We start from the raw sequence: 26,451 nt of genomic DNA on the forward strand, positions 1-26,451 counted from the left end.
GTAGTATTTGATGGTCAACAGTGTCAGAAGCCTTGGATAAGTCTAATAAAATACGCGTAGCCACTCAACATATCAAGACCTTAGAGTGTCACTTCGGTGAACTCTGCAATGGCTGATATTGTACTACTTCCACTTCTGAAACCAAACTGTGCTTCATTGAAGAGGTTGTATTTATCCATGTAACTTATCACTCCCTTTCATGATTGCTTCAATTATGTTTCAGAATAAAGACAGCAGTGAAACTGGTGTGTAGTTTTTAATGCTTCGCATATTTTCTTTAGCAAGGGCATGCTTTAGGTATTCTTTGATAAAACATGAACTAAATGATTCATTTATACAAATGTAATGTGCACCTCAATTTTAAAAATTAAATTAACAGAAACGAGGAATTTTGGCACATCGCTGGTGGGATATTTTTTTATCGTTGAAATTTTTTACAATGCTAATTTTATTTCAAACAATAGCGAATGTGTACACGAACTATAAAAAAACACCTAACTTGATTACCTACATGACATACAAAGAAACATACTGTAAATTGCAGGTGTTACTCTTCATTATTCACTAATGTCATCATTATTGGAATTCTCAGAGTTTACATCAGAAGTAGATTCATTTCCTTCTTCCCCACTGTCCTTGGCGTTCCAGAGCACATCATCTTCACTGCCACTGCCTGTATTTGAAATACATCATTTCTTGGATGATTTTACGATCTTTGGTACTTTGAAGCATTTCCAGGCAGCCAAAACGCAGTGTGCAATAACGTAGGGTGCAACACGTGTAATTTTTCCTGTCTGAGTCATTTCAAGATTTGGTTCGCAAAACCATTTTTCGTTGCGTTCCTGAGCATAACCTTTGAAAGGTTTATTTATACTAATGCCCAGGGGTTGTAATACAGAAGTCATTCCTCCAGGAAATGCTCAGGGGTTGTAATACAGACGTCATTCCTCCAGGAATAATAAGTCACTGGGTAGGCTGTGGATCTTTTCTTATGTCGTCAGTGAGATGACCACGAAATACATTGAGACAAATCACTGATGGTTGCTTGGGAAGCTGGAGTTTTCACACATTCAGAGCCAGTCAAGCATCAAAGTTTGTCTTCCTTCCCTTCTCTTGATTCTGAACAATGACATCAGGGAATAGCTTTTCATTTTTTGGAGTCTTTGGGCTTGTTTTTCGCTTGAAGATTAAAAAAGGGAAGTTTGTTCCCATCTGCTGTGATTGCCAGCTTTACTGTTACTCGCTGTTTTTCACACCGATGTGTTTTGATGGTAACTTCTTTTGTACTATTCTCATCAATTGTGTAGTTACATGGCTTATGAAACCAAATTGGAGTCTCTTTCAGCGTTGCCAGTTTGGCCGATCGAAAAATTCTTCTCTTTACGAAGTGTTGTAACATACTGCTGAAATGATTGAAGATCTTCTCAAAATCCTGTGGAATCTTTAGGAATATTGTACGGCATGGCATAGATAAGCTTGCTCATTTCATAAAGCGATCAACCCATCCTCTGCTACCCTGAAACTCTTGATTCGGTACATAAGAGCTGCAGCCACCTCTTTTGCTTCTTTATTACTTTTTTCATGTCACTGGTCACATGTTGTCCATTTTTCCTCCTTTCTCAAACGAATTCCAAAACATTTACTTCAACATCAGGATGTCTTCCTTTGCAAGGTCCAGCTAATTTCTTTCTAGTAGCGGTAGTTGCAAATAATCCCAATTTCTGTTTCTTCATAAGCAAATGTTACTCTCAGCTACACTGAACTCTTTCTTGCGCTTCTGTTACCTATTTTTCAGCATAAAGAATTACTTTACACTTGAAAGTAGCTTCATACAATATTCTTCTCTGCTTCCCTTCCATTTTGTGACTGCCTAATCCATTGAGCGAGGTGGCGCAATGGTTATCACACTGGACTTGAATTCAGGATCTACGTCTACATCCACGTCCATACTCCGCAAGCCACCTGACGGTGTGTGGCGGAGGGTACCCTGTACCTCTATCGGTTCTCCCTTCTATTCCAGTCTCGTATTGTACGTGGAAAGAAGGATTGTCGGTATGCTTCTGTGTGGGTTCTAATCTCTCTGATTTTATCCTCATGGTCTCTTCGCGAGATATACGTAGGAGGGAGCAATATACTGCTTGACTCTTCGGTGAAGGTATGTTCTCGAAACTTTAACAAAAGCCCGTACCGAGCTACTGAGCGCCTCTCCTGCAGAGTCTTCCACTGGAGTCAGGATGATGGTTCAAACCCGCACCCTGCCCTCCTGATCTAGGTTTTCTGTGATTTCCTTAAATTGTTTCAGGCAAATGCTGGGATGGTTCCTTTGAAAGGGGACAGGTGACTTCCTTCCCCATACTTCCCTAACCTGATGGGACCTATGATCTTGTGTTTGGTTGCTTCCCCCAAATCAGCCAATCAACTGCCTAATGCAAACACATTGCAAAGGACTGTAGTAGGCCAACAATAATGAATCAAGGTTGAGAAGTATAACAAAAAATTCTATTTGAACCGATGACTAAAGAAAATTTCCTCTCATGACAACAGATTTTGTTGTGACGCCTGCAAACAGAATTCAGAACTGGAAATATATACGAGCTCTTTTAACTCGATAACCTCTTAGCCAGTTTACATCTTCCTTTCTTGAATCCACAGACACCGTACCTATATTTTTTTTGCTAGAGTTTAATAAATGTCTTGCTACTTCAGGTCACATAGGCCAGCCAATGAGATTTCCCTAGCTGGAAATGGCTGGGCCCAATCATCATGTATTTGGAACACTTTGCGTCAACTGTCTTGTTTTTCCATTACCACTGCAACCTAGAAGTAGTTGAATCATTATTGCACAATGAAGAAAAATGTTGCAAGTTGTATTGGCAACTATCGTGAATTATGTCAACATTTCCTCTCTAATCTCCCTCTTGACAATGGCCTCAAATATTCCATTAACTCCACCACCACCACCACCACCACCTTCTCCACCTCCAACTGTGGTGCGAACCATCTATCTTTTGTGCCATTTCACACCAGATGTTGATAGGAAGAAAATGGGATGAAGTCAAGCGAGATGTTGAGTAAGAACTTAGAATCGAGGTAAAGCTTCCTAGAAAGAAATGTAAATGTAGGGATCTTAAGTATTTCTCACAAGGGTTATGAATTTATAGTGTAGAATCATGAAAAACTTAAAATCGGAGAATGTAAAATCAAAGTTCCACTGCATTAATTCATCCCAAACATCCACTGTAACAGAAAACTGTTTCCCTACTATGAATCATTAATGGTGACTGATTTACATGCTTGCAGTTAAACACTTGCTTCACTTGATGGAGTAAAACAGAAAGGCGACAACACACTAAGAAATAGCAAGTAACCAAGTAATACTTACTACTAACATGTTACAAATGGTACTGTCTAATAATTGGCACTGGATATTTTAATAACTTTTCTCTCTAGGCAGTACTTCAGAGTAATGATTGCAGACACTTTGTACAGGTGCTAGTTCTATGTACGCAGTGCAAACTCAGAAGGTAGTCTTCAGAGCTTTGTACTGGGCAGATTGCAGGCACTGAACTGAGGTGTGCAACTGCTGGTTTGTAACTGTCAGGATGTCTGTGACATGTCTTATTTTCTTTCCTCTCAGCAGAAAGATTTCCAGGTCTGTCAGTACAGGACAGAAGCAATGTAGTCTGCAGTTGACAGTGTTCCCTATTGGTTGCCCACTCGGTCAGTCGATGTACATGACATGCTCTAGGAAGTAGTGTGGAAGCAGGAGGAGGCCAGAGCTTCTGAGTGCCATCTGGAGGTTGGTGCAAAAGACCTGAGAGATGTCAGGTGTTTTGCCGTAGTATTTGCGGCTTTTTGCGGTATTGAGTATGTGTTGTGTGGTACACAGTGGCAGTTGAAAGCTGACAGCACTGGTGCTAGCTGTCAGGGATCTTCTTTCGCCAACTCTACTACAGTTGAACGCACAGGAGCTGCTAGGTATGTTCCTTCGTAATATTTAATCAGGTGTTCTCCACCCATTTTTTAGTAACGTACCTTTTTACAGCTAGTGGTTTATGCATCTGCTATTTAATTCGTCTTAAAATACAAATTACATGTACTCTTTGAGACACATGGCATGTGTGAGGAGAGATTTTCAGTTAATCTGAACGAGAAATTGGGCTAATTCTGGTGATTTATTTGTAACCCTTAACAATCTTGTTTGTTGTCCCAAATGAATACTTTAATTTGGTTTTCAGTATTGAAAGTACTTCATTACCAGTACTTGTTAGTTCATACAATGTCAGTGTTCAGTAACTGGGTCACTGTGTGAGAATACATTTTTAAATCCAGAATTTAATATTTTTTCTTTCACTGATGTCTTCTGTGTTCCCGATGGTAGATTTGTTTGTAGATATCAGACTGCCAATGTTTTCTCTATCAGCTTGCCTCCATTTTCTACTTTTTGCAATCTCCTATTATATTATAAGGCATATATCCTTTAGCATGCAATTTGAGGTTTATAAATTTTGGCTACAGCTCTTCTAATTAGTCACGTTTGAACTAAATGTTCTCATTGTTGTTCGTGTTTTTTCTAATATTTTGGCAACCATGTAAGAGTTTTGCCAAACCGTATTTTCCTTGATAAAATTTTTGCCCTCGTAGAACTTCGTTGTTATAATAGCACCTTGATAGATAATCCATTGTACATTGAGAAACTGTGTGAAAAATCTATTTTGCTAATACTCAGGAGGTCTGAAATATTTCTTTCATGTTGACTGTTGAACTGTAGTCTGATCAGTTACTTGGTAGTTGACATGCCTCACTTTCAACATAAGTTCCTGCTGTCAGAGCTCTTCATGTCGTGTGTAAACTGGCCACCATTGGGGAAGTGCATCTTAACAATTAACAAAGGTCCACTTCACTGACAGTGTTGGAGTAGAGCACATCTGCTGATGCACTTTGAAGAAGTGTCATGAACTAGCAAAATGCTTTACCGTGAAAGCACTGCTTTTTAGTGATCACAATAGGCAACACTGCCTCTATTTATACTTAGGTAGCATGCTTTGTCTTTGAAGTGTCAGCGAATGGGGGAGCTGACACCTGCTGTGACAATACTGTAGTGGCACTTGCCAAATACTTAAGACAGGTAACTGTTGTTGTTACACTGATTTATGATCTGTTTATTTTGCTGTTGGTATTGTATCGTGGGTTTCTGAGTTGGCTATATGTTGATTGAAGACAGTGCCTGCTACAACTGTTGTGGTATAAGTTGTTATTTAGGTATTGGAATCCAAAAGTGAATTTTCTTGGTCTATCTACCACCCATTCAAGTGGCTGAGTGTTCCATGTTTTGGTACTAGTGAATTACAGGCTGATCACTTTAATTCGAAAGAAACAATCCATTCTTGTAGGTTAAGATTATATTTTAAAATGTGTTTCTAATCCATAAAATTTTCTGTTTCATATTTTACAGGAGGTAAATTATAATGAAAATAAGATAGGCATAAATTTAAAAGAACTGGAGAACGGAGAAAGAGAGTACCGAAAAAGGAAACTCAGTCCATCTAATGGACATGAAAAGACTTCTGAAGATGTAAAATCAGAACATAATAGAACGCAGGACTCTTCTGATTCATCAGAAGAGGAGACTGAATATGATCTTAAAAGAAAAAAGGTTTTAGAGGAAAGAGAGCGGATGCTAAGGTGAGATCAGTTACATCCTATACATTACCATATTTTTAAAATCTGTAAATTAGTATCTTGTTTCCAAGTTTTTGTGAAAAAAATATCAGCATGTGTTAATTCTGGTACTTGAGTTCAGGAATGTTTCTCTCTTGCGTTTGAAGTTGGGTGCCATCCTGTGGCATGCTGTCATTGTAAATGTGCCTGGGAAAATGTGTGGTTGGAGTAGTTAACGAGCCACTGTCTAGCCATAGCAAACTTCATTTCAAAGTATTTCACAAGAATCACATTAGAAAATTTTGCATATCCATTTTTTTGTGTTGGAATTTCAAACCTTGCAACACCCTAAGAATCAATCCTGTAGAGCCTATGAAGATAAATTAATCATGGCAATAAAAGAAGTATTCAAATATCTTTCTTCCCATGTTACACTGTGTGTGTGTGTGTGTGTGTGTGTGTGTGTGTGTGTGTGTGTGTGTGTGTGTGTGTGTGTTTTAAGGTATAATGTGTGCTTATGGGGTAAGCTCACACACATCCACCCTTATTCATTCATAAATTATGGCTATAATGTATAACCCCCTCCAATAGTTTCCAAACTCTAACAGTAAAGGGGATGTCACATTGCTGAGAGCATTCTCAGATATTTTTATACTCCTGAAATGGGATATGCTTACACAACGTGTCCACTCTTTGCAAAATATGAGGAACACTTCCTGGTATTGTTCATTCACTGTCAGTTGCCTGTGTGACATGCACCTTATCCATCCTATTCCTTTTTCTGCTGAGGATGGAACTAACAGTTGTGGAAGTTAAGCTTGCTTACGAACGAATTATCCCACCTTGAGCAGGTTGAACTTAATGGAAATGTGCTTAAAATGTAGCATTGTACCTGTTTGAATAGATATTGATGCCATTCATCTGTAAAGCTGTGGGGCCACTAGTGTTATCTGAACATCAAACACGTAATATGAATGAGACTGTTGTTACTGTGTTTGATGATAATCAAGAAGAAGCAGACGTGATAGACAGAAGGCAGTTAATCCTTGGAATGTTTTTAAGCTACTGTATGAACGGGTATTTTGCATTTATGTATTGGGTAATACATAATCTAATCGAAACTAATATATATGAAATTGGAGGATTGGCTCTGGAAGTGCTACATCCAGCAGCTGAAGGAACTAAAAGTAAAGAGTGCGCCCCGTCTCTAATGACGTCGTTGTCGACGGGATGTTAAACACTAACCACCACCACCACCACTAAAAGTAAAGTTTAATATGCAGGTTCATCCCCAAAAATATCAGAAGTTTGTTGCAGAGTTTTGACGATTGGACAGCATTTGATAATTTTTATAACTGTGCTTAGAATTTATAATATTAACCAGTGATCTATCAAAGCTGCTTTGACTTGCAATCCAGTGGCAGTGTAATTGTAGTTTGTAACGTGGAAAAGGCATGGGTCAGCTCACTTAAAGGGAAACAAAAACATCAGAATTGAAGTCTGAGAGCCCTGTCTGATAGAGCTAGAGACAATATATCCACAGTCCACTATTGGCCCATTCAAATCTGCACTGTAGAAGCTGCTAGAGCAGTTGCTCTGGACAGTTTCTTTGCATTTGCCAATGCCTACAAAGAATATAGCTTTCTCCTGGCACACAGCTATGTTCATGGCTTTCGAAGAGATTAGAGAAGACCATATTGTTATGCTGACTCCAGGAACATATGTGGCAGATGGTTTTTTATTTTCATTTTTGAAAATGGACTATTGCCTTCCTCAAAACTATTGCAAACAAGGAAGAAATAAAATGATATTGTACAGCCCATTCATAGGCCCACATTTTTATACAATAGATGTGATTGTGGTCGTCAATGGTAGTGTGTCCAATTTGGTTTACATTTGTTGTAGAAAACACAAGGGACATTTGGCCCACTGGCTGCAAAGAACACCAGTGTGTCCACAGAACATCCTTGTTGAAGTGAATTAAAGTGGCAAAATAAGTAAAGAGCACTTGAAAATCTCCCAGTGAACTACTTCCTCTGATTGGATCAGTTATGATTTGCTGAAAGCGTAAGACTGTAAAATGGTGGGTTTGTTTATAAATAACTTGTCTATTGCAAGTCATTATTTTCATTTATTTATCTTTTACATGATACATTTCAGGAAATGATGGAATTATCTCATAGCAGAGATGTTGAGTCCCAGTTAGGCACAAAAAAGGCAGTTGGGACAGTGAGGTTTCGGACAACAAGGCCTTTGTTGAAAATGCCCCCCCCCCCCCCCCCCCGGCCGCACACAAAACACACACGCAAATGCAAGTCCCATCATGTGCTTCTACTTGCTGTCTGGCTTCAGCTACCAGAGATTATGGTTATGTGAGTGAGAGTAGTTTTTGTGTGTGTGTGTGTGGGGGGGGGGGGGGGGGGGGGGGGTACTTGGTGCTACAGTTAGCATGTTTGTCGTAGGTAAACACAAAGCATTCTTGGCTTACTATTTTGTATATTCCAGAGTGAGCAAGGGTCAAGTTTGTACTTAGTTACATATAAGTTTTTGATGCAGTTCATTGGATTTAGAAAACTCAATTTTGCTTTGTGGATTTTGAAAAGATTTGCAATATTCTGTGATATATTGATGGTGTATTGGATGTTAGATATAAGTATGTTTTTGTCTTTTTCTTTTGTGATGCAGTTTGTTGTGGGTCTTTCTTGGTATTGTCTAGGATTGTGTCAACCAAGGACCTGTTTAACTTTATTTCTTGTCGCAAGTTTTCTGCCTGTTTGTGGATGTTCAGATGACATTAGGTTGCAGGAATTGTGGTGTCAGTCATCACGGTATTTTTGTTATTTTTGAATGTGCATGTGGTGTCTCTTGTAATATTTAGGTCCAGTTAATTGATAATTTCCACCTGTTCATATTCCATGGTAAATGTAATTTTCCTATGTAGATTATTGAAGCAGTTTAGAATGTCTTATGTCTTTGGCATTACCTTTAACTTATAGTAGTGTGTCATTTACATATCTCCTATCAAATTAAATTGTCTTAAAACATGGTTCTTGGATGCTAAATAAGTTTTGTTCTATATGTAGGCTATGATTCCATATGTACATGATCTCATTTCTAGGCCATCTGGTTGCTTACACTGCATACGTGCGCACACTCTGCACCAAAAAAGAAAAAGATAAAAACAAACATGTATATAGCATTCAGTATATTGGCAGTATTCACAGAAGATAGCAAATATTTTCAAAAACCACAAGGTACAAGTAGTTTTTTAAATTTAATGAACTACAACAAGAACTAATACGTAAAGTATATACATATCCCATGCTCACTCTGGAATATACAAAATATGCCAAGAATGCTGTGTGTTCTTCTTGGGACAAACAGGCCAAAATTGTAACACCAAGTACACACAGCACATTTAAGCCTACACAAACACATCATACTCTTGACATATGTCAATGCCTGTAAGCAGCTAAGGGTGTTCATTTTATTGTAATTTCATTCTAATGAGCTGCATGGTCTTAGTATATGTATCATACTCTTTCAGCTACCTCTAAAAATATATCTGTTTATGTAAGTTGTTCTTGATGTATAGTGTACAAGAAAATTGCATGTGATGTTTAGCATGTGTGAGACTTTGCACAAATTGTACATAAGAAAACTAAGTGCAAATTCTCCCAGATTTTGCCACTACCTAGATATAAGAATTGATTACCAACTAAAATTGTGCTTTTTTTCATACATCGCAGTAAACTCAACAGAACAAAGCAGAACCTCACACATAAAAAGCATTATGTAAAAATGGTTTAGTACACAGAGGAAAACACCCTTTAAAAAATGAATTATTTCCGGAATGTGTCATGTAAAATATAAAGAAAAGAAAATTGTGACTGGCAACAGAAAAGTTATTTATAAACAACCCATTGAATATCTTAGTGAAAGAGGTCTATTGTTCCATGATTCATGGTCAGGACCCAAAGACTACAGTATCATCTTGGCATGTTTTTCCCAACAATGTTATTGCATTAAAGATACTGTTAACAGAGACCACCAGGCAGTGAAGATCATATATCAGAAACCATGCTGATTTTTAGACTTGGCAGCTGGATAACTTTACCTAGTTGCTAGATAGATAATTCCCTATCCACTTTCATTCTGTTATATACAAATTTCTGCACCAATATATAGAGGTCTGTTAACAGATGCCTGGTAAAGATCCAGCTTCAAATTTGATATTCTTGTTGCATCATTTGCTAATATGATAATTTTGGCTTTGATATTGGCTACTGCAGTATGTGTAGACCAAAAATGTTCTAACATCACATGCTGCCTCCGCTCAGGATTGTCGTGTGTATCTACGTGAGTGGGCTGTTAGAGAGGAAAATGTGCCTACCCACTAGCTCGCAAGTTACTGGCTAGTCGCAAACCCTGTGTTCTGCTGTCTGGCATCTACAGTTATGTTCTTGTTACCCCTTGCTCCATGAAGGACATAGCCACACAGACATGCGACCTCAAATTTGGCTCTGAGGCTGTGAAATTGCCCAGTGTCAAGGTAGCATCGCTGTCTCCCCATCCCGCTGTGCAACAAACCATCAAAACTCTTGATTCGAGGGGCGAAGCCACCCATTACACAACCAGCAGGCAGGAAAGGACAGAAGGAATACTCTTGTGAAGACTTCCTCTGTTCCTCCATCCAAACAACACCCAACTCTTATTCTAACCAGAAGGGCTCGAAGATCCTGCTTGACAGTGTCGCCACGTGCTTCCTTAGTGTGGCTGACCTCTGTCTTGTTGGTGCGCGCCACCGACTGTTTTTCAGCATTGGACTCCACAAACTGACTGCACAAGTATGCCGATGCTTCTGTGGCGGCTGCTGAGTTGACACCCCTGCATCTCTTCCTCCTCATGACTGTCCTTCAATGGAATGTTTGTGGCCTTCGGTCCCACAAAGAGGATTTACGGCTACTTTTAGCATCGCAACATCCTCTTGTACTCTGCTTTCAGGAAACGAAATTGCATCCTCACAACTGGTTTGAGCTTTCACATTACATACTGATTTCTTTTGACCTCCCCCCCCCCCCCCCCCCCCATTGCTATCTCAAACATCTTGGACCACCATTTTGTGGCAGTTTTGAGCTCTTCCTACTATCACTCTACCTTCATCCATCGGAAATGAGTGGAGGTGGCTCGTGCGATACCCTTCTCTTCTCAGAATCATGAGTGCCACAATGCCGCCTTTACTGTGAGGGAGCTAGATCATGCTCTCAGTTCGTCCTGATCCCCCATCCCAGGGCCAGACTCCATCCACAGTTAGATATTGCAGCACCTCTCTCGTGCATGCAAGCACTTTCTGCTCAACACGTACAACCACATCTGGGCTTGAGGGTACATTTCCTGGATTCTGGTGTGAAGATACAGTGATACCCATACCTAAGCCTGTTAGGGACAAACACCTTCCTTCTAGCTACCACCCCATCTCTCTTACCAGCTGCATTTGCAAGGCGATGGAACGTGTAATTCATGCTTGGCTGGTGTGATGGGTCGAGTGTCGCCATTTAGAAACGAATGCACAGTGTGGATTTCGAGCACAGCATTCTGCAGTTGATCATCTCGTTACTTCGTCCACTCATGTCATGAATGGTTTTCTCCAGAAATTCCAGACTGTGGCTGTTTTTCAATTTGGAGAAGGCCTATGACACCTGCTGGAGAACTGGTATCCTCTGTGCTCTTTAGACATGGGGCTTTCATGGGTACCTGCCCTGTTTACTTTGGGCATTTTTACAAGACTGAGTTCTCAAGGTACATGTGGATTATGCCTTGTTGAATGTCTTTATCCAGGAAAATGGTGTGCCTCAGGGTTCTGCCCTGAGCGTAATCCTCGTTGCTATTGCCGTTAACCCTATAATGGCCTGTCTCCCACCGGGCATCTCTGGCTCCCTTTTTGTCAATGATTTTGCCATCTATTGCAGTTCTCCATGGACCTGTCTCACTGAGCAGCATATTCAGTGCTGTCTTGATCGTCTTCACTACTGGAGAATTGACAATGGCTTTCGCTTTTCCACTGACAACTGTCTGTATGAATTTCTGGTGGCGCAAATGGTTTCTCCCACCATCTCTCCATCTTGGTCCTGTTGCCTTTCCGTTTGTTGACACTACGAAATTCGTGGTGCTTGAGCTCGATAGGAAACTCTTGGTCCTATGTGTGTTACCTGGTAGCCTGCTGTATGCGGTCCGTCAGTATCCTACATGTCGTCTGGTACTTCCTGGGGCGCTGATCGAACCACCCTCCTCCGTTTGTACCAGTCCCTTGTCTGTTCAAAACTCAATTAAGGGTGCTTTGTTTATGCATCAATATGCCCATCCCTTTACACCATCTCAACACTATCCATCATCATGGCATCTGTTTGGCCACAGGCACCTTTTACACCAGCCTGGTAGTCTGTATGCTGAAGCTGCTGAACTACCATTGTCCTACTGCCGTGACTTTCTCCTCAGTAGGTATGCATGCTGTTTGTTTGCCATGCGTGCCCACCCCTCCTGTACTGCCTCCTTTGATGATTCCTTTGATCATCAATTTGGGGCTCGTCCCTCTTCTCTGTTGCCTCCTGGAGTAAGCTTTCGCTACTTGCTTTGGCAGCTTAACTTCCCAGTGGGTGTGAACCCTTCACCACCTTGGCTTCATGAATTAGCCCATGTTAAGCTTGGCCTTCATTCACTTTCTAAGGGCTTTACTCCAGCCTCGGTTTATTGGCTTCAGTTTCACGACCTTTGCACGGAACTTTGCGATAGTATTTTTGTAGACACTGATGGGTCTCGCACTGACCGTGGGATCAGGTGTGCCTTCATTGGCACCCATGTCTTTTAATATCAGCTTCTGACCAATTCCTTAGTATTTATAGCCAAGCTTTTTGCCTCTGTGCACTGTACACTGCTCATCCCTTAGTGCAGCAGGTCCAGGAAAACTCACATGCTCCCTGTTGGTGGCCAATGTCCTGTGTTTGTGGGGTCCCTGGTCACGTCGGTGTACTAGGAAATGAAGCATCTGGCGCTGCTGCCAAGGCTGCAGTCCTCGTACCTCAGCCCCAAGTACCTATGTTCCCTCCAATGATCTCTGCATTGCCATCTGTCAGGAGGTGGTGTCCCTTTGGCATCACCAATGGTCCTTCCTTCACCAGAATAAGCTTAGGCTTATTAAGCCTCTCCCGGCACCTTGGACGACCTCCTCTTGGCCATCCCACTGGGAGGAGATTATTTTAACTCTGCTGCATATTGGGCACTGTCTTTTTAGCCATCGTCATTCAATCAGTGGTGCTATCCCACCACTTCGTACGCATTGCACTGAAATTTTAACTGTCCACCACTTCCTGCTGGAATGCCATGGTTTTAACAATTTACGTTCCAGTTTGGGTTTGCCGTCTGATTTATCAGCCATTTTAGTGAATGACGCACGGGCTGTTGACTGCATTTTACTTTCTGCCGAAGCAATATGACGAAGGCCATTTAATTTTTAGTTTTGGACCTCCATTTTTGTATGGTGTTTTTTTTGCCCTTTTTCCACAGGCCTGTTTTTAGCTGTCTCCTATTACTTCCATTGGGGCTGACATATAGTAGTTTCCTTCCTCTCTCTGTTCGTGTTCTATAGTTTTGACTTGGGCGCGTATGGCCCCAGTTGTTTTTTGTGCCCTAAAACAAAGCATTTGGCTACTCACAAACCCTTCCAAGATACAAGTATCAGAACTGTACTGGCCCCAAGGGAGCATCTGGAGGGGTCTGTACAGATGTAATTAGTGTAATTAGTGAGGGAGACCCCCTCCAAACAAAGTATAAAAGAACAGCAATGTGAGTGCGAATTACCCCAGAGATAACCATTTGCAGCTTCCTCTCTCCATGCCCCCACCTCTGATGCCATACTGTCCCTGGCAAGGCTCCAAATACACTTTGAGATGGGCACCCTAATCCAACATCACCGTCCCCTTCCCTTTTTCTGCTACTTGGGGCTTTCAGTGCAAAGTACTACATGAGGGGAGCACCACATCTTCTTCTAGGTGCCTTCTTGTACAAGAACTTCTTTTCAGTCTTGACAATGACCATGGACTTACTTGCACCTGATACCCAGTGTGGTAGCCAGTCCGTTGTTGTGGGGTCGCCATGTACCCTGTTGGTTCTAGCCCCCTGATCACAACACAGGGATTGCTCTGCTGATGCCTGCACCGTTAACTCCCCTTGTATGCCAAGGGGTAGATGCCCATCCTCTTGGGGCATCGGGACTCTTGGTAATGGCCATCCTACTAGATGACCTTTGCTGCGGCTGGGTGGCGCCTGTGGGGAGGGCCCCTGGTCGAAGTGGGTGGCATCAGGGCGGATGAAACGTGATGAAGTGTAATCCGTCATCTCTTGCTGGTGGTGGAACACCAGCAGTCTCTAAGTGATAATGAGCTCAATTCAACACACAGAAGTATTGGTCCCAAATCGTTCGCCTCCCTGGCCAAACCATGGGAGGAATGTCAGGCTAAGAATGGCAGCGGATCTTATTCACTCCAGTACCTTGTATGTTTGTGTGTTGATGGGGGAATCTTTCATGATGATGAAGGCTCAGCATCTTGTTGAGCTTTTAGAGGACAAGTTCGGGGAGGTGGAGGGCTTATCCAAACTGAGATCTGGGTCGGTCTTGATCAAAACAGCATCCTCTGCCCAGTCACAGGAGTTACTCGCTTGTGACAAGATGGGGGATGTTTCTGTAACCATCACGCACCATAAGAGCTTAAATATGGTGCAGGGTATCATATTTCAGAGACCTTTTGCAGTCTGACCCGATGAGCTGGGTGCCAATTTAGAGCGGTGAGGTGTACATTTCGTCCGGCGTGTCAACTGGGGTCCAAAGGATAATCTGGTTGCCTCCGGTGCCTTCATTTTGGCCTTTGAGAGTGATACATTGCCCGAGAAGGTTAAGGTGATGGCCTACCGCTGTGACGTCGGGCCCTATATCCCTCCCCCAATGCGGTGCTTTCAGTGCTGGAAGTTCGGCCATATGTCTTCCTGCTGTACTTCCAGCATCACATGCCGAGATTGCGGATGCCCATCACATCCCAATACTACATGTGCCCCGCCTCACATCTGTGTCAACTGCAGAGAGCACCATTCGCCCTGCTTGTCTGACTGCAGGATTCTCCAGAAAGAAAGGAAAGTCATGGAATACAAGACCCTGAGACAGAATGACCTACACTGAAGCTAAGAGAGAATTTGAACACCTGCATCCTGTGCATATGACATCGTTTTATGCTGCCGCTACAGCAGTTCTGGCACCATCAGCTCCGCCAACCCAGGTCACCTCTGAACCGGAAGACTACACCTGCCCCCTTGATGTTGGGGGCATTTTCCTCCCTGTTGCTCCTGCACCAACTACTTTGGGAGGAACACCCCCCCCCCTCCTCCCCCCCTAACCATAACGGTCGTCCGTCCCCACTTCTAAGCCAGAGAAGTGTAAGTCTTCTTCGGCTTCTCTCGCTAGGAAGGAGTCTCTTGGGTCACTCCCTTCCCAGGTTCCTTCTTGTGGGAAAGATGACACCCGCCAGTCACTGAAGAGCTGAAAAGCAGCTGGTTGTAGGGCTTCATGCTCATCCTCTGTCCCAGAGACTGAGCCAGTGAAATCTTCCCAGGCAGGGAAGCCCAAGGAGCAGTGAGAGAAATCCAAAAAGGGAAATTGTGGTGGCACCCACACCACTGCAACCTACAATCTCTGTGGCTGAGGATGCGGTGAAGATTTTGACATCCACTGAGGACTTAGATCTCTCCAGACTGACACAATGGGTATAGACCATTCAGGCAGTAAATCTGTGACAGTGGGTGACTCTGAGGTGTAAACTGCCTCATTGAATGTTCCATGCCTTCCTAGTGTCACAATGCCATCCTCCAGTGGAATTGGAACAATTTTTTCCACCACCTGGCCGAGCTATGGCAACTGTTCAGCTTTACACCTGCTATCTGCATTGTCCTCCAGGAAACCTGGTTTCCAGCAATGCGGACCCCTGTCCGCCGCGGCTATAAGGGAAACAGGAACCATAGTGACTATAGTAGTGTGTCAGGTGGAGGTTGCGTTTATGTCCTAAACTCTGACTGTAGTGAACATGTGTGCCTTCAAACCCCTCTTGAAGCTGTGGATGTTAGAATAACGATGACGCAGGAAGTAACAGCCTGCAATGTATATCTTCCTCCAGATGGTGCAGTACCCCTGAATGTATTAGCTGCACTCATTTATCAACTCCCTAAACCTTTCCTACTTCTGGGAGATTTTAATGCCCATCACTCCTTGTGGGGTGGTACCATGCTTAGTGGCCAAGGCAGAGATTTCAAAACTTTACTGTTGCAATTCGACCTCTGTCTCTTAAATACTGGGGTTGCCACACATTTTAGTGTGAATCATGGTAGTTACTCGGCCATTGATTTATCAGTTTGTAGCCCAGGACTTCTCCCATCTATCCACTGGAGAGCACATGACCACCTGTGTGGTTGTGACAACTTTCCTATCTTCCTGTCACTGCCCCAGTGTCAGGTGCATGGATGCCTGTCCAGATGGGCTTTGAACAAGCCGGACTGGGGAACTTTCACCTCTGCTGTCACTGCTGAATCTTCCCCATGCATTAACATCGATGTTATGGTTGATCAGGTGACTAGCACAATCGTTTCTTCGGCAGAAAATCTGCTTCCTCGCTCTTTATTGTGCCTGAGTTGTAAGGCAGTCCCTTAATGGTTGCTGGAAGTCGCTGAAGAAATTAAGGAGCGTCAGTGAGCTCTACAGCGGCATAAGTGACACCCTTTCCTGGAGCACCTCATAGCCTTTAAATGGCTCCGTGCCTGTGTTCGCTACCTTATCAAACAATGGAAGGAGTGGTGTTGGGAAAAATAAGTCTCCACCATTGGGTGCCACATGTCACTTTCCCAAGTCTGGGTGAAGATCAAATTGTCTTTTTGGGTACAAGGCCCCCACAGTTGTTCCCGGTGTCACCATAAATGGTGAGTTCTGTACCGACGATAATGCAATTGTCGAGAACTTTGCTGAGTACTTAGCTCAAGCCTCTGCATCGGAGAATTACCCCTCGGCCTTTTGCACGCTCAGTCAGTCATTTACAGTGTGGGAGCTCCTCAGTACCCTTGCTCATTGCCCCAACACAGCTCCTGGGCATGATCACATCCACAGCCAGACGATTAAACATTTCTCATCTGACTACAAGTGACGTCTATTCTCCGTCTTCAACCGGATCTGGTGCAAAGGCATCTTTCCATCAAAATGGCAGGCGAGCAGTATCATTCTGGTGCTCAAACCTGGTAAAAACCAGCTTGATGTGGATAGCTATCGGCCCATCAGCTTCACCACCGTACTTTGTAAGCTGCTGGAATGTTTGGTATGTCGGCAGTTGGGTTGGTTCCTGGAGTCACATGGCTTGCTGGCTCCATGTCAGGGTGGCTTCCGCCAGGGTCGCTCTACCATGATAATCTGGTGTCCATCGAGTCTGCCATCTGAACAGCCTTTTCCAGATGGCAACAACTGATTGCTGTCTTTTTTTTTTTGACTTACTTGAAGCATACAATATGACTTGGCGACATCATAACCTTTCCACTTTGTACGACTGGGCTCTCTGGGGACCACTCTGGATTTTTTATCCAGTTGGTGACTCCCATAGTTCCATTCATATCCAGAAGAATGGAGTCCCACAGGGCTCTGTATTGAGTCTCTCTCTATTTTTAGTGGTAATTAACAGTGTAGCAGCAGCTGTCAGGCCCCCTCTCACCTTCTCGTTATGCAGACGACTTCTGCATTTCGTACTGCTGTTCTAGTACTGTTGTTACTGAGTGGTGCCTCCAGGGAGCCATCCACAAGGTGCAGTCATGGGCTCTAATCCACGGCTTCCAGTTTTCAGCTGCAAAGTCGTGTTGGGCACTTCTGTCTGCATTGTACCATTCATCCGGGACCTGCAGTTTACCTTAACTGTAGTGGAGACATATCAGTTCCTAGGACTGGTTTTCAACGTTCAATTGACTTGGCTCCCTCATCTTAGTCAGCTTAAGCAGAAGTGCTGGCAGCACCTTAATGCCCTCCATTGTCTGTGCAGCTCTACAGAGCTGTGCAGCTCTACAGAGCCCTTGTCCAATCCCAAATTGACTATGGGAGAGTGGTTTATGGTTCAGCAGTGCCTTCAGCATTGCATTTCTCATCTCTGTGCACCATTGTGGGGTTCAATTAGTGACAGGAGCTTTTAGGACTAATCCAGTGGCCAGCGCACTGGTGGAGGCTGGTGTCCCTCCACTGTAGATCAGACGTGCTAAACTGCTTGATTGTGGTTTGTGTGTGGTCCCTTCTCTCTGAAGTCCTTCCCTTTACCACCTCTACTTGCAGTCGGTTCACGTACGCCTGCATGGTGTAAGCCTTGGCCGCAACTTCGATGGACCTTTTGCATGGCCCTAAGGACTATTAACCCCGCTGCTCTCCACTGTCACTACCTCTCGATTCTTGAAATGTACCAGGGCTTGTTTACACTGATGGCTCAATGGTTGATGGTCACGTAGGCTTCGCATATGTTCATGGAGGACATATTGAGCAGCACTCCTTTCCAATTGGCTGCAGTGTTTTCACTGCATAGGTGACTGTCATATCTCGTGGTCTCGAGTACATCTGCTTATGCTGTGGCGAGCCATTTCTCCTGTGTACGGACGCATTGAGCAGCCTACAAGTTATCGACCAGTGCTACCCTCCCCACCCTCTGGTAGTGTCCATTCAGGAGTCCATCTATGCCCTGGAACAGTCCCGCCATTCTGTGGTGTTTGTGTGGACCCCAGGGCACGTCAGAATCCCCGGCAACGAACTTACCAACAGGCTGGCCAAACACGTGGAAACTGCTCCTGGAGATAGGCATCTCTGAAGGTGACCTGTGTTCTGTCTTACACTGCAGGGTTTTCCAGCTTTGGGAGACTGAATGGCATAACAAGCACAACAAACTGTGTGTCATTAAGGAGACTATGAATGTGTGGAAGTCTTCCATTCAGGCCCCTTGCAGGGAATCAGTTGTTCTCTGCTGGTTCTGCATTGGCCATACATGACTAATGCATGGTTACCTACTCTGTCGTGAGGACCCACCTCAGTGTCGCTGTGGGTCCCAAATGACAGTCGTCCACCTCTTTCTGGACTGCCCACTTTTAGCCGCTCTGCGGCGACTTTTAACTTTCCCAGCACCCTGCCTGTGTTGGGTGACAATGCCTCTACAGCAGCTTTAGTTTTAAGTTTTATCCGTGAGAGTGGGTTTTGTACTTCTTTGTAGGTTTTAGTGCATGTCCCTCTGTGCGCTCCATCATAGTGCCGTTAGGGTGGAGGTTTTAATGTGTTGCAGAGTGGCTGTCTTTCCCTTTTTATTCTTATGGTTGAGTAGCCACTGTAATCTGCTTTCAGGTTTTACTCTTCTGTTTCTAGTGTCTGTTGTTTTCTTGTCCTTTTGTTCCTTTTAGTGTTCGTTGCATTCCCTTCATTCTTGTGGCATTTCCTTTCTTTCTGTTTTGTGTTCTATGTTTCGTCCATTGTATTCTCACACTTGGGGCATTGCTTTATTAGGAGCAAGGGACCAATGACCTTGTAGTTTGGTCCCTTCTCCCACCTTTAAACCAACCAACCAACCAACCATTAGGTGACAGCATCAGTGTGGTTTTGTTACCTCTAAACAATTGTGTACGACAATTTTCTGGGCTGTTGAATTGAGGGGTATTTTGTACTTCTGTTGGGTGTGGTTCCCAGGAAGGATGCGGCAAAACTGTGTCTATGATCGGATTGGAAACAGCAGTGTGACAGTGTTTTTCTTTGAGGCGTACCAAACTGCTTGGAGCCATCCCATTTTTGCTTACCCTGCATGGCTGGAGCTTTAAAGGCTACCTATTGATTTTTTGTAATCAGCTTTCATTTTCAGATGGTTTCAGATTAGAGATGGTACAGTGTGCAATTCCCTATAGGTCCAAGAGAACAGTGCCCCTCAGACACTCTGTGCTGAGTGTTCCACTCATCACCACCAGTGAGTTAGTGATTGCCTTATCAGTAGTACCCCTGTGCTGTGTATTTAAGTTTTGGGTTTGGAATAGCTTCCAGTCTGTAACCTTGGCTCAACACCAGCTTTGAGGTACCATCTGAAGGGCCTCAGCTTCAACCCTTTGCCATGCATTCCACATTTCTCCCATGAAAATTTGACTTTCTCATTTTTATTTCTGTACCAAGATTCTGTCCCAGAACTAGGCTCTGATAACAAGCACAATGTTATTGTTGCTCAGTGTTCAGTTTCTGCGACTCATCTTTGATAACAGCTGACAGGCTGTCCCTTATTCAATAACTAGTTTGTGACAGCCTAATGCTGTCTGCTTCCTCATTCTTGGGGTGTAGTTCACAGTACTGTACTCCATATTTTCTGGATCCTAGTATTGATCAGACTGGATTATGTTTGCCAGATTTATGGCTCAGTGGCTCCATTAGATTTGAAATTATTGGACCCAGTATGTCATTATGCATTAAGACTGGCCACTGGCATGTTCCAGGCTAATCCCACAAACGTTCTCCAAACTCCCACAGACATTCTACTAGCTGAAGAGGTGATCTTACCTCTTCATTTCTGATGGTACCAGCTCTCTCACTTCCGAAATCACCATACGACAATTTCTTAATCATCCCACTAATGTGATTGGTTGATTTGATGTATCGTTGCTTATTATGGTTCCTGTTCAGGTGTTGCCATAGTAGGAAAGTATTTTCACGAAGAATATCACAGACATCTTTTGGCACTGTTTCACATCAAATAACTTTAAACTGGACAACAAAATCTAAGAGCAAACTTAGGTGCTACTAAGGGGAACTTAGTCAGTGCAGTTGTAGTGAAATTATATTTGGAAAAAAAATTTGAAGCAGCTGTCTTTTGGCCATTGAAGAAAAATTCCTCATATTGGCTTCAGTATGTCATTGATACTTCTGTTTCATGGCATCATGGAGAAAAAATGTCGCTTAAAATTTCTCAATTTTCTGAATGATATTAATTCTAATATAAAGTGAACTATGGAAAAAGAAAAAGGCCAAATTTCATTTTTGGATGTACATGACAGTGTCCATTCTTCGTGTTTTTCCTGGGACAGTCCTGTTTTTTTCCAAAATGTTCCACTGTCCTGAAAAATGTTCTTGAGGAAGCTCAAATGTGCAATTTTTAATCCCATTGGTTAAGGTATTTTATGCTACTGGATATTTGATTTGCAATTTTTTACTGCGTGTTGTGCAAGTGTACATGCTAGGGAGAGTCACTTTTTATCATTGGTAGCAGTGAAACTGTAGAATGTACATTGTGCAAATCAAACTTTGCTATTGATGTGGAGGAAAGTGTGACATTGTGAAACACATTAAAACTAAGAAACATTGCATGAGTGCACACGAAAATGCACCTACTGATGAAATACATAAAAGTGAAAAGTATGACAACAGTGTGGCAGAATAATATTGTAAAAAATAATTAGGGATCATGAGAGCCCATGATGCAAAGGTAAACTTCTGTGTGTATTAAGTTCTATGAATACAGTATTTTTGTTCTTTTTTCCTTAATGATCATAGGCCTGTTTATGAAATTTTTAAAATTACGTTTTTTAAATGAAAATGAAATGGATGTCCTAAAGTACATGTACTCAGAAAACTTGATGGGACTTCAGGGCACAAAGTCTGCAGAAAGCCCACTCACATGGGTAGATACCGCTACAGAAATTAGTCACCATCCTCTGCAGGAAACAGGAGTGATCAAAACATTGGTGGACAGGGTTGAAAGAATATGTGAACTACAGTACTCGAAGGATGAGCATAATGAATTAAGATCTGTTTTTGGTTGAAATCGATACTCTGGCAAAGAGACCTAGGGCCCTACATTCTAAAAGTTCTGGAGTTTCTAGTGAAAAAGAACCAACTACAGGGAAAGTTTTCCTCCCATTTGCAAAAACAGTCAGAGGTCACATTAGCAGAGTATTCAGAAGACATAATATTAAAATATTGTTGAAGTCAACAAAAAAGTTGTCCGAATATTTCAACACTGTGATGGGCCTATGCCTGTGCTTTCCACAGTAGGAGTATATGAAATCCCTTGCACATATGAGCTCATCCTGTCCAAGGTTTTCCAGTAGGAATGCTCCTAAAGACCTTCTGCCTACTTCCCTTGAAGTGTGCTCACCATGTATTCCTGTGCACTCCTAATTGGTTAGTACCCAGACCATGAATTGGAACTAATCAGTCTAAAGGACCATGACTATCTCCAGTTAGGAACAGTATTCATTGCCAGCATTGTGTAGTGTTTTCATGGCAGAGCTGACAGCTATTAATGACAAATTGATTGATGTTACTACTGTCATTGTATGATATATGCTGTTCACAATCTTCTGTGATCTTAGTTATACTACCTCCTCAGTTGTCATGCTCTGGGTTTCAAGTCAAGTTAGTATCATGGGAAGTCAACTTCACAACTGCTAACATAAGCTTTAAGTGATCTGAAGCACAGATTAAGTAGTGGCACAAACAGGAACTAATCACTAAGTGATGTAACATACGGTTGGCTACCGACCCCACTAATAAACTCCAGACTGTCAAGGACACTGTGGCTGCATAATGTTCTTGTCCTGCCCTTCCTAGATGGAATCTACTGTCCTATGTCACCTCCATACTGGATTAACCAATGATTTTCTCTTATTTAATGAGGTACCCACACACAATGATCACGGAGCAAATACGGATAATAGCTCACATCTTGGTGAAACGTCCCTTCCTCCTGTCTCTCCATGCCAAGTGTTCTGGTCTGATTATTGGTATCTAATGTTAGCATAAGATGTACATACAGTGAAACTGGTTTCTTGTTTCCTTTGAGAAAGTGGTTTTTATTCTTAGATTTAATGTTTTGAACTGCTTTTGGGGTAGAGGTGAGATGGTCGGAAATAAAGTATCTGCCACATGCCGAGACCTGGGGTATTGTGGACTTTACCCAACCATACACATATTGATGTGGTAATTTCCCTCAGCATATTTTGCTGTTGTCAGTCCTACTGATGTTCATAACATTTTTAGATTTGTTGTTTCCACTGTTACTGATTTTTTTACTAGAAGGAATTATTAATTCTATTGCTTTCATACCCTGCATTGGACAACCAGGGAGTTGGACACAGGGGAGGTGCCTCTCCCTGCAGATGAGCTCTGTCAGTTCTCAGACCTGTAGATTGGCCCAGCCTCTGTAATTTTATTTCACTTAAAGTTTTCTAGCATCAATGTTGCTTTCAGTGCCTATTTTTACCATTGCTACATAATCTTAAAATTTGTTTGATTTCTGGTTGATGTGATGAACTCAAAGTGCACCATGCCCACTGACTGGCCAACATACCAACCAGTTTGGAATTTTCCATTCAACACTGAGTCATTTAAAAAAACCAACATTGTCATTCCTTCAGAAAATCATTCAATTTCTTACATAATTTGATGTTGCATACGTTTCAACTTTGAATTCATTGATTTTCTAATGATTGTTCTGTGAGAATGGAGATGTGAAATAGAAGTATTTAATGCTTTCAGGGATATAGGTGTTACAACAGCTAAAGAAGAAGTCCAAGAGGTCATTGATAAAATTAAAGCAGTAAACAAGGAGAAAAGAAAATCAATAAGAAGCTATGTAACCCGAACTCGGGAATCGCTGTAAGTATAGCTACCAATTGCAGTACTAATTTTTAATTTTTTTTTCAGCAATTAAGAATTATTTTCTGTACATAATATCAATACATTTCATTGATCATGAAATGAGTTTTGAGAGGTAGTGGTGGTGAGCTCAAGAAGTTGTTTACAATAGTTGAAAATTAGTTCTAGCTGCTAGTGCTCAATGTTTGGTTGCAACCCATACTGACTCTAAATTCATGTTGTACTGGGATTTGGCCAATTGTCTTTGTAGTTTTGACTGAATTTTAATCTCCCCCTCTTCCCTACCCACTTTCTGTGGATTTATGTATGTTGTTTTAACCAATATTTCTAGGATGATCTCAATAAATGTTGATCAGTAGTGGTGGCCCGTAAATCATGTATGTTCGAATGTGTGTTTGAAATTAGTCTACCAATTTGCATAAGAGTCGGTGTGCAGATGACAGAATATCAAATTGTTTTGATGCAGTTTTAATTTTATGATCTGAATTGTGCTTCTGAAATGCACCAGTGAGCCAAAACACTGTGACCACTAACATAGTAGTGGGTTGGTCCAACTTTGGAATGAAAAGTAGTTAGTCTGTATGGCATGGATTTTACAGGTTCTTGGTAGGTTACTGGATGTATGTGGCACCAGACATCTATGCACAGGTCACACAATTCCCTTAAATTACAGTCCTGTGGCATGTGTGTGAGGAGCTGAAGCCTGTTAGTATCTCAGGTCAGTTCAGGCAAATCTGATGGCCAAGACTTTAATATGAGTTCGATACCATGCTCCTCAAACCACTGTAGCACAATTCTGGTCTTGTGACACTGACAGTTATCTTGCTGGGAGACGACTTTGGTATTGTGGAGGACATATAGCATGCAGGGATGCAGGTGGTCAAAAGGAAGCTCAGGTGAATGCCCATACGACATAAGACTCCCATTGGCATTTGTCCATGACATTAGGATATGTTTCAAGCAGCCATTCGCGTGTTTAATGGCACATTTGGACATAACCATACACATGTTCTAACAAGAAACGTTATACAGGGTGGCGCAGGGGAACGGGAAATTTTGAACGTTACAGTTGGCAGCACTGTAGCACCGGCAGATGTTCGAAACTTTGCACAAGTGATATGAACGCATTGCAATTTAGTAATCATGGATAATTGGACTGATGCGGAACGTGCAGTAGCTGTGAGGGCGTTTTACAAAAATGGTGATAGTGCAACTGCCGCACAGATAACATTTCGACAGCATTACCAGCTTGGACGTCATGGACGTGTCCCATCCGCGAATGCGATTACAACATGGGTGCGTAATTTTGAAGAAATAGGATCTGCCTTGAAAAAGAAACCTCCAGGTGGCATTCTAACGGTACGTATCCCAGAGAACATTGCAGCTGCTAGAGCTGCAATCTAGAGAAGTCCTCGCCGCTCCGTTCGACAGCATGCATCTTCGCTAGGGATTAAGAGACGAAGCTTACAAAGAATACTGCATGAATTAGACTTCCATCCCTATAAGTTGCAGATTGTGCAACACTTACATGAATGAAACCCTGCGTCACATATGGAGTTTAGTAGCCAGATATTGGCTAAAATCAACGAGGATGCGAATTTCCGTGGTAACTTATGGATATCAGACGAAGCCCATTTCCACCTGAACGGATTCGTGAACAAACAGAATTTTCATTATTGGGCACAGGACAATCCTTGAGTTTCACCAGTGACCACTACATAGTGCCAAGGTCACAATATGGTGTACTGTATCATGTCATGGTGTAATCGGCCCTTATTTTTTTTAACGCGAGGATGGTAGTGCAGTGACAGTAACATCTGCTCGATATGTTGAAATGCTTCAAACATTCTTTACACTGAGACTGTACGAGCTTAATCTTAATGTCGAAAACATGTGGTTTCAGCAGGACAGAGCCAACTCACTGCTTGACTATCAATGGCAGCAGTTCGTCAATTGTTTGGAAGACGCATTATTTCACGTAACGGTGGCATTGCATGGCCTGCGAGATCCCCTGATCTTAGTGTGTGCGACTTCTTCCTGTGGGGATATCTTAAAGGCAAGGTGTACTGTACACGTCCTGCAACGATCCATGAACTGAAGGAGAACATTGAAAACGAAATCAATGCCATTTCACAAGATTTGCTACACCGCGCATTAGAGTTTTCATAACAGGCTGTTAATATGAATGCCGAATGGGAGCACATCTTTCCGATGTCATCTTTAAAAATTACTCACACACACACTTTTGGACATTTTGATTGTAAAGACATACTGAATAATGGCATACTGAATACATTCACTTTCGTTAATAAATTGCTAGTTTTATGAATTTATTTCCCGTTTCCCTGCGCCATCCTGTACATCCAATCGAGTTACATGTTTCCATTGATTCAGAGTCCAAACTTGATGAACTTGTGCCCACTGCAGTCGTAATTGACAATGTCATTAGGTCAAGATGCATACATGACAGTGTTGTCTGCTGTTGAGAAATGTGTGCTGAACGTTGTGTTCCAAAACACTTCACTTGTACCAGCATTCTACTATTTCATCTGTTCTGCCACGATTGCTGCATATCGTGCTTTACTGAGTGGGCAATCCTCAGACCCCCACGTTCTGTTGTAAGGTGTGGGTGTAAATTGTCTTGTCAGATTTGGTTTCATCATCTTCCAACCACTTTCCATTGATGCTTACAATAGTAGCACATGAACAGCTGACCAGCTTTGCTGCTTCTGAGATGCTTGTTCCCAGGTGCCAGGTCATAAGTCAATGGATTTCCTCATTTGCAGCATTTTTGGTTGGAATGATTCTTCCTTCTTTTCTCTACTTAAATTCTTTCCTTACCATATCATATGCTCACAATACCATAGTTAGCATTAAATTCTATTTTGGGTAGTGATCATAATGTTTTGACTCATTAGTCAGTGTATAATGGTTGCAGCTATTGTCAAATTAAAGTGTAATAATCTCAGTTTCATTTGTATTGGTTCCAATCTCTGTTGGTCCAGTGTTTGTTGCCTCAGTGTTCAAGTCTACATACTGAGCTGTAGGGCCTGCAACACAATTTTTTC

The 26,451-nt window shown here is 42.3% G+C and overlaps 1 protein-coding gene across 1 annotated transcript in view; it reads left to right on the top strand.

The window, feature by feature from the left end:
- Window positions 1-26,451, top strand: part of LOC126339928 (WD repeat-containing protein 76-like) — a 147,777-nt gene that overhangs the window by 17,127 nt on the left and 104,199 nt on the right. Inside the window, exons 2-3 of the mRNA XM_050001673.1 lie at window positions 5,456-5,685; window positions 23,264-23,383. Of these exons, the coding sequence (XP_049857630.1) occupies window positions 5,456-5,685; window positions 23,264-23,383 (350 nt within the window). The remainder of the gene's footprint in view (window positions 1-5,455; window positions 5,686-23,263; window positions 23,384-26,451) is intronic.

This window comes from Schistocerca gregaria, chromosome 1 (assembly GCF_023897955.1).
Source record: "Schistocerca gregaria isolate iqSchGreg1 chromosome 1, iqSchGreg1.2, whole genome shotgun sequence".
NCBI lineage: Eukaryota > Metazoa > Arthropoda > Insecta > Orthoptera > Acrididae > Schistocerca > Schistocerca gregaria.